This window comes from Lolium rigidum, chromosome 6 (genome assembly GCF_022539505.1).
Source record: "Lolium rigidum isolate FL_2022 chromosome 6, APGP_CSIRO_Lrig_0.1, whole genome shotgun sequence".
NCBI lineage: Eukaryota > Viridiplantae > Streptophyta > Magnoliopsida > Poales > Poaceae > Lolium > Lolium rigidum.
The window spans coordinates 55,738,579-55,747,711 of NC_061513.1; the positions used below are offsets into that span (position 1 = coordinate 55,738,579).

The 9,133-nt window shown below is 49.5% G+C and overlaps 1 protein-coding gene across 1 annotated transcript; it reads right to left on the minus strand.

Annotated features, from left to right (window-relative positions):
* Positions 1–498: 498 nt before the first annotated feature.
* On the minus strand, positions 499–7,371 carry LOC124661025 (stearoyl-[acyl-carrier-protein] 9-desaturase 1, chloroplastic-like). Its single transcript, XM_047198888.1, has 2 exons — positions 7,147–7,371; positions 499–1,524 (listed from the first exon to the last, which is right to left on the minus strand). Exons 1-2 carry the CDS (start codon positions 7,369–7,371, stop codon positions 499–501), a joined length of 1,251 nt encoding a protein of 416 aa, XP_047054844.1.
* Between the last annotated feature and the right edge of the window lie 1,762 nt (positions 7,372–9,133).

Below are 9,133 nucleotides of genomic sequence, written 5' to 3' on the forward strand. Positions count from 1 at the left end.
ACAGGCAGAGCGCGTCAGGAGAAAGATGGCAATCCATAGTGGGGTTGAGAAGACTCGAGGGTGCAGTTCAGTTGAGCTTGGAATTTCTGAGAACAAACTGTACTGCAGACAGTAGTATGCATTATTCCAGCTTGCATCGACTGTAAGTTCATTGCATTTCGTCTCTGATGTTTTGCTATAAAATCTCTGATGGAATATTGTAAAATTCCATGATCAATGCATGCTTGCTGGCTTATTTGTTTTTTGTGCAGCTGTGTATTGTGCTTCCATTGAAAAGTTTACAGTCAGTCGGTTGTTTGGAATATGCATTGCGTTACCTGTTGATGGGAGTCAACTGTTGAAAACGAAGCCATCTTTTTAAAGATTTTGAATTAATATAACATTCTTCAGGAAAGGTACTGTGAACTAACTTTGCAAAGAAACGAAAAAATAGCATAAGAGCACAGACAACGACATGCTATGACCATCTCAGTCTCTCAGAAGAAGTGAGACCATACACTACAAAACCACTTCCCTGTCATAGATCCAGCTGAACTTGACCTTGGTGGGCACATCCTTGTTGGCCCTGTCGGCGGCCCTCTCCGCCGCGCGCCGCATCCTGGGGGCAAGCCCGCAGACGAAGTCCCGTGCCCTGCGTCCCTCGCCGGAGAGCCCGGCCTCGAGCGTCTCGAGCTTCCATCGCTTGACGAGGTGCTCGACAATGTCGGCGTAGTCCCTTGCAGTGTACACCCCGAGTCGCTGCGCGACGGACGCGAAATGGTCGAACAGGTCCACGTCGCGGCCGTCGTGCATGAGGTGGGCGGGCATGGTGATGCGCTTGCGCATCATGTCGGCGACGGCGAGCACGGCGCCGTCGGGGTCGAGCCGCAGCAGCTGCTCGACGATGCGGGCGTAGGCCGTCTCGTGGCGCTTCTCGTCGGCGGCGATGGTGCCGCAGACGCGGGCGAGGACGGCGTCGCCGCGCGCGCGGGCGAGGCGCGCGGTGTTGCCGTGGGAGACGGCGGTGGCGCGCTCCTGGAAGCTGGTGTAGACGAAGCCGAGGTAGGGGTTGTTCTCCGTCCGCGGGTCCATGCCGGAGCCGATGAGGCGTTGGATGGTTGTCTCGACGGCGCGCATGTCGACGCGGCCGGAGAGGTACATGTACTTGTTGAGCACGTCGCCGTGGCGGTTCTCCTCGGCCGTCCAGGCGCGCGTCCAGACCGCCCAGGGGCACGCGCTGGCGCCCGTCTCGTCGCGCACGCCGTCCAGGGTGTTGATCATGGTCTGGTACGTGGGCAGCGCCTCCTCCGTGACCATGTCGCCGACGAGGACCACGAAGTAGTCGTCGGGCAGCGCCGCGGCGCGGGAGCGGAGGTCGCGGACCTCGTGGTCGAAGGAGTCGGAGGAGGAGTCTGGTAGGAAGTCTGTTGGCTGCCAGCAGTCGTCCACGGGCTTGAGGAGCGGGAGCAGCGACTCTGCTGCCCAGCCCTGCAGCGACCGGAACACCTCCTGCTTCTCTGGTGGCATCGAGTGCGTCACACCGCGCTGCGCCAACGACGGTGGCGCTGCTGTCACCGCCACGGCGGACACCCGGCATTGCCGGCGCGAGAGGGGTAACACCGCCGGGAGGTGACCGGGGACGCCGAGGATGCCCTGGGACTGCATGGCTAGCTGTTGCTGTGAGCCTGTCACTGTGGAGTCACTCTGGTGAAAGTGATGTGAGTAGCTAGCGGCGACTGGCGGCGCGGTGGTGCTTGTGGTGCGTGGAGACTGCGAACGACGGTCGTGTGGGGGCTGGTGATATATACTCCGGTGGCCGGTGGGGGCAGTACAACTGGAGGGTGGGTGGGTGACTGGCTGCTGGTGTGCGGGAAACCAGTGGGTGCAGTGGTTTTGCGGGGGCAGATTCTGTGGACGGTGGGTTGAGCTGGAGACCGTGGTCCGCCCCCTGGTTCAGCTACAGATGCATGCGGAAGTGTTGCCGTGCCATGTCGCAAGTCGCAAGCCGCAACTCGCCATCGCCAGCGGCTTTGTTCAGACTTTTTTTGGTCGATCATTCCGAGGCACTCCAACGCCACGTGCTGGTTGGTTGGTTGGACGCCGCCAAGTGGAGGCTGTCAAAATGTCACCACATCTCATCGTCGGCAGTGTCTTTGCACGCCATAGGCATACGTAGTATTTGTTTCTTCTTAGAACAATCTGGCTCCTTCTAGGACTTGAGGGCCTCTTTGGAATAGGAAAAAACGCATAAATAGGACATGGTTACATATGGATTGAAAAACCACAGAAATAATTTCGTGAAATTGAGTGTTTGATTAATAAGAATAAGATAAAACACATGATCACAATCCTTTACGTGTTTGAGTTTGGGAAACCACGCTTGAAATCTAAAAAGCAGAATCAAATCAAGGTTAAATTAAACTAGTACATCTTATAACCCTCTATCGATTGTTATGTATAATATTAATATAGACACAAACATAAACATATACACTAAATACATCTAAGAGACACAAATTATCCTATAGGTAGATAAGATTTTGCCATCTTGGTATGAGTCATCTATTTATTAAAACGGAATTCAAAATATGCTAAACTAAAAGACATAACACAGTTTGTACGGCAAAAGAGTTCTACTTCACAATTGGTGTACTTATAATTATAAAGGTTTTATTTGTATAACGTAAACCTTTTTATTATTGTACAAAATATAACAATTGAGATTGTATCATAATTTTTGTATATCAATAAAAAGGAGTTAATATTTAAGGTAATAATGTTTAGTACAAATATGATTGTTTTGACAAAACATTAACTTTATTGTAGAAAACTAGCTGACTGTTCACGGAGAATAGAACGTTGCAGAAGAATAGAATCACCCTCCATAGAGTTTAACAGCACATCATGTTGTTTTGGAGACACAGTTCCTACTAAAGTAAACTAAAAACAACAAGATCAAGAAAACAAGAAATCTGAATGTAACCGACTTCAATTGATTGCTCGCTACTATAAAACTAGAAACTTTTGTCATGAGGTGGTATGATATTGACATTTGCGGGACTTCTGTACAAGCATAAGGCAAAGTAAAGTCCACCATTTAATGAGTTATCATACAACTTTGTTTGTAATATGGTGTTAGAGTAGTGGTAGGAGCTATCTCCTTGAATAACTCCAAATGAGGCTGATGGGATCAATAATGATAAAATTTATTGTGCAATATGTTAAGAGGCTACCATGTAGGTTGTATGTCAAAGAAATTTATTTCCGGAATAAAGGTGATAGACACAATTTATGAACCATTTATTGCATTATGAACATGCATATTTCTATGTGAGTAACAACAAGCCAAACGGTGGTGTCAAAACCATTAACAATATGTTTCAATTTCCATGTTTAAAAAGCATGCTCTATCCCTAGTGTTTCGTGTATTTGATAACAACTCCTGAATAAGAATTTTACCATATATGCTCAAGTATGTAGGAATTAGTTTTAGCACTATGGATAATGACCCACCATATGTTTTGGTCTTGTACCTGGTGCATTTGTATTGGGTATATGATCTTTGCTTTTGGTGAAGAGGACATGTGAGGAGAAAGCTATATTTTTGCTGGTTTTAAAGGAAGAAGTGGAAATCTCTCCAAGCCGGAAGTTTCGCCCCCCCAGGCGGCCGGAAGTTCCGCCCACTAAACGCCAAGGATTTCAAAGGCAAAAGCCTAGGATGGATATTTGGCCGGAAGTTTGGGGCCGGATGGAGTTTCCATCCGCCCCACTTCCCGTGCGTCTGCCAAGGAGACCTTCTTGGCCGAAAGTTGCCCCCGAAATTTATGGGCCGGATGTGATTTACATCCGGCCCACCCTAAATCGGTAAGGAGCAGGTTTGACCCATTGCAAAATCGAGCCCATAGGTTATCTTTCTCCGGCCCCAAATATTCGGGCCGGCCAAAAGTTCCGCCCCTGTCGTAGTTGAAGAGAAGACCGGATATTCCGGGGGGGGGGGGACTTCCAGGGTAAATAAACCAGGAACTTCCGCCCCCTTGGAAGCTGCAACAACTACAAGCCTCATACGGGCTATAAAAGGGGGAGCGTTCTTCTTCCTCAAATTAGATCTGATCAGCACGAAGGCTTTCACTCTCCTCCATTGTTCTTGAGATCAAATCGAGTGGATCCCCTCCCTAGCTAACCAAATCCATCCAAACTTGGGGAATCGAAGGAGGAGGGCTAGATCTACCTATCTACCCAAGAAATTTAGTGATCCCCATACTTCTCCTTTATGTACTTGGAAACCCTAGATCTCCTTAGTGGGGTCCTTGTTGTTTGAAGAGCATCTTGTCCTAGATCTTGCTGTGAGTAGTTCGTGATGTTGTTGGTAGCCTCCGACCGTTGTGGAGCTCGCCCCAACCTTTTTGAAGGAACCGCCGCCTCGATCAACCCTGATAGTGGAGAAGTGAATACTCCTTTGTGGGGTGTTCACGAGGAATAAGGTGATGCCTTTGTGATGGTTGGAACCTTTGAGGTCCACACCTCCTCAACGTAGACGTATCTCCTTTGGTGGATAGAACTATGGTAAACACATCGTGTGTCATCTCCGCTACCGCATCCCGGTGTTTCGCTTCCTTTATACTTGCTCTTTACTTTTTCTACTTGCTTGTGTGCATTGCATCATTCTAGGAACACTTTACCTTCGAAAGCAATCACCTTTACATTCCGCTTCCGCATAAAAATTGAAAAAAGGCTAAAACTTGCATAGAGCCATGTCGCGTCTCTATACCCATTCCATTGGTATCAAAGCAAGGTTCTCTTGCTAGGGCTTAACCTCCTAAGAGGTGACCGACAAAGAGGGTCTTGAGGAAGTGACCCTTACCATGGAGAAAGCACCTCCACCCATGGCTAGCACGGCGGCTACTTTGGATGATCTCAATAAATTGGAGTCATCCATCTTAAGCCATGATGTCAGAATTGCTTGCCACAAACCAAACCCCATTGTAGATCCTAAGGTGAATACAAGAGGTTCTCCCTCTAAAGCTAACCCCTTCCCTCTCTTGGGCTTGGACACCGAAAAGGACAAATCCCTTGAGAAGGATAAGCTAGAGGACACAGGTACTCCATCTTCAAAAGGGAAGGAGGATCCTAGTGGAGCGGCACATTTGGGGGATAACCACGCGGTGCCACCACCAAGTAGTTATTCCGCAAATGTTCTAATTTTTATGCCACATATAGTTTCCAAGGCTCACCACCCTCACTTGACTCTACAAGTTTTGAGAATTGGCAATTTTTGATGTAATCTCATGTGGGCATCTCATCTACGGAACTATGGCACATCAGCAAGGAAGGTTTCAAGCCATATGACCCAAGCAACCTCACGACAAGGGAAGTGGTAGACGAAGCCGAGGTAGGTGTTGTTCTCGGTCCTCGGGTCCATGCCGGAGCCGATGAGGCGCTGGATGGTTGTCTCGACCGCGCGCATGTCGACGCGGCCGGAGAGGTACATGTACTTGTTGAGCACGTAGCCGTGGCGGTTCTCCTCGGCGGTCCAGGCGCGCGTCCAGACCGCCCAGGGGCACGCGCTGGCGCCCGTCTCGTCGTGAACGCCATCCAGGGTGTTGATCATGGTCTGGTAGGTCGGCAGTGATGTCTACGGGTGCTTCTATTCTTGTAGACAGTGTTGGGCCTCCAAGAGCAGAGGTTTGTAGAACAGCATCAAGTTTCCCTTAAGTGGATCACCCAAGGTTTATCGAACTCAGGGAGGAAGAGGTCAAAGATATCCCTCTCAAGCAACCACTGCAATCACGATACAAGAAGTCTCTTGTGTCCCCAACACACCTAATACACTTGTCGGATGTATAGGTGCACTAGTTCGGCGAAGAGATAGTGAAATACAAGTGGTATGAATGAATATGAGCAGATGTAACGGCGCCAGAAAAGTGCTTGCTGGCGTGCGAGATAATGGTAGTAATATTGCGGGAAGTAAAGATGCGATAAAACGAGTAAACAAGCGATGATTGCGGTATTTGGAAACAAGGCCTAGGGATCATACTTTCACTAGTGGACACTCTCAACATTGATCACATAAATAAATAAGTTCTCTTCCTTTGTGCTACATATACTCTTGTTTGATAATGAACACCATTCGTTGTGTAGGGCTACAAGAGCACCTCAATGCCGGAGTTAACAAGCTCCACAACATTCGGCATTCATATTTAAGTAACCTTAGAGCATAATAGATCTTTGCAATTTAAATCGAGTACTAACATAGCATACACCACTGTCACCTTTACACTATGAAGGGGAATAAATCACATCAATACTATCATAGTAATAATTAACTCCATAACCTACAAGAGATTATGATCATAACCTACGCCAAGTACTACACGATGCACACACTGTCACCATTACACCGTGAAGGAGGAATAGACTACTTTAATAACATCACAAGAGTAGCACATAGACTAATAGTGATACAAAGCTCATATGAATCTCAATCATGTAAGGCAGCTCATGAGATCATTGTATTGAGGTACATAGGAGAGAGATTAACCACATAGCTACCGGTACAGCCCTTAGCCTCGATGGAGAACTACTCCCTCCTCATGGGAGACAGCAGCGCGTTGATGAAGATGGCGGTGGTGTCGATGGAGGAGCCTTCCGGGGGCACTTCCCCGTCCCGGCGGCGTGCCGGAACAGAGACTCCTGTCCCCCAGATCTTGGCTTCGCGATGGCGGCGGCTCTGGAAGGTTTCTCGTACCGTGGCTTTTCCGTATCGAGGTTTTAGGTCAGGGACCTTTAAATAGGCGAAGAGGCGGAGTCGGAGGGCTGACGAGGCGGTGACACAATAGGGGGGCGCGGCCCAGGCCCTGGCCGCGCCGCCCTATCATCTGGGCCCACCAGGGCTCCCCTCTGGTGGCTCTCGGGTGTTCTGAAGCTTCGTGGAAAAATAGGATCGTTGGGCATTGATTTCGTCCGATTCGAGAATATTTCCTTACTAGGATTTACGGAACCAAAAACAGCGAGAAAACAGCAACTGGCCCTTCGGCATCTCGTCAATAGGTTAGTTCCGGAAAACGCATAAAATCATCATAAAGTGTGAACAAAACATGTAGGTATTGTCATAAAACAAGCATGGAACATAAGAAATTATCGATACGTTGGAGACGTATCAGGCAGCGCCTCCTCCGTGACCATGTCGCCCACCAGGACCACGAAGTAGTCGTCGGGCAGCGCCACGGCGCGGGCCCGCAGCTTGCGGACCTCATGCTTGAACGCGTCGAAGGAGGAGTCCGGCAGGAAGTATGTTGGCTTCCAACAGTTGTCCACGAGCTTGAGGAGGGGCAGCAGCGACCCCACCGCCCAGCCCTGCAGCGAACGGAACACCTCCTGCTTCTCCGGCGGCATCGAGTGCATCACACCGCGGTGCACCAACGACGGCGGCAGCGCTGTCACCACCACGGCGGACACTCGGCATTGCCGGCGCGAGAGGCGCAGCGGTGCCGGAAGGTGACCGGGGACACCGAGGATGCCCTAGGACTGCATGGCTAGCTGTGGCAGTGACTCTGGTGAAAGTGATGTGAGTAGCTAGCGGTGACTGGCGGCGCGGTGGTGCTTGTGGTGCGTCGAGACTGCGAACGACGGTCGTGTGGGGGCTGGTGATATATACTCCGGTGGGGGCAGTACAACTGGAGGGGTGGGTGACTGGCCGCTGGTGTGCGGGAAAGGGAAACCAGTGGGTGCAGTGGTTTTGCGGGCTGATTCTGTGGACGGTGGGTTGAGCTAGAGAGCGTGGTCCGCCCCCTGGTTCAGCTACAGATGCATGCTAAGGCTCCAACGCGGCGACCCAAACGGACGGCGCTGGGACATCCGTTTTGGGCCGTTTGGGTGGTCGCGCGGACACACGGACAACGCCCCGCATCCGATTGTCCGTTTGGGTCGCACGCTGCGCCCAACGCAGCGGCCACCCATTTTCCCATTTGGCCTATTTCCCAATGAAATAGCCAATTAGCCACACATACTTATAAATAATATAAAAAAATATAGAATAATATCTAATGAATATAGAATAATATCAAATAGCATAAAATAATATCAAACAAAATGTACCATGATGAAGAAACAAAATGTGCCATAGTTTGAAACAATATAAAAATTACAAATTGAGATTGTCAACTCAATTTGGACGCTTTAGGATCTCCTTCTGCCTCTTCTCGAACCAAGCTCTCTTGGTCTCGCTCATGGTGGTCAAGTCGGCGTTCATGATCAGGTTGTCCTCGGCTTGCCGTTTCATCTCAACTTCCTTCGCCTTCAACTCCACCTCTTTGGCCCTTGCCATTTTTATGAGCTCAATTTCTTTCTCTTTGAGCTTAATTTCTCTAGATTTCGTCTTGGCCTTCACCTCTTCAATCTCAAACTTCCTCTTTTGGACAGCGAAATAGTTCTTCCTGTCCTCTTCTTTCTCCCGGCGCCTCCTCTCATCCCTCTTGTCCGTGGACACCTCTCAGTCAGCATGCATCTCCTTCAAAGTGCTAAACAATTGCATGGCCGAAGCATCACGCTTCATGTCGTCTTTGGTTGCCTTGTGACCTCGTGGACGACTTGCACGAGAAGTGGAGCTACCGCAAGGCTTCCCACCATCAAGGTCAATGACCGTGGGATCTTTGGCGGTCTTGTTGCCAGTCAAAATCTCCATGTACCCCTCGTACCCCTCCTGGAACTTGGGAGTGCCCTGGAGTTCCTTCCAGCAATGAGAGAAGGCAAAGGTCTTTCCTTCATTCGTCGATTTGAAGAAATCCAAAACTTGCCACACCTAGAGCAAAGCAAGACAACAATGACAAACATATGTGCAAATAACAAAAGAATAAGTTGAGGTTAAGAACTATACCAAGTCCTTTATGTCGATGCCGCTAACGGGAATCCGCTTCACATGATCATGCGCCGCCTGGAACTTGTTGCATTCCGTTTGAATTGTTCCCCACCTCTTTTGGAGGGATATCTCGCTGCGGTCGCTCTCAAATGCCTCCTCTCCATTTCTGCGATGTTCATGGAAGTATTCATAGATCCGGCGCCAGAATATGGTCCCCTTCTGCTCGGCATGTGTCAATGCATCTTGCCCAATGGTCAACTATCCATCGACGAGCATCTTGTCCTCCTGCGTCGTGTAGAT

Bases quoted from the DNA above. Each gene is read 5' to 3' on its own strand.
- LOC124661025 (XM_047198888.1), bottom strand. From the start codon at position 7,371: ATGCCGCCGGAGAAGCAGGAGGTGTTCCGTTCGCTGCAGGGCTGGGCG. The intron at 1,525-7,146 runs GCGCTGCCTGAT...TCGTTGGCGCAG, and splicing joins GCGACATGGTCACGGAGGAG to CGCGGTGTGACGCACTCGAT.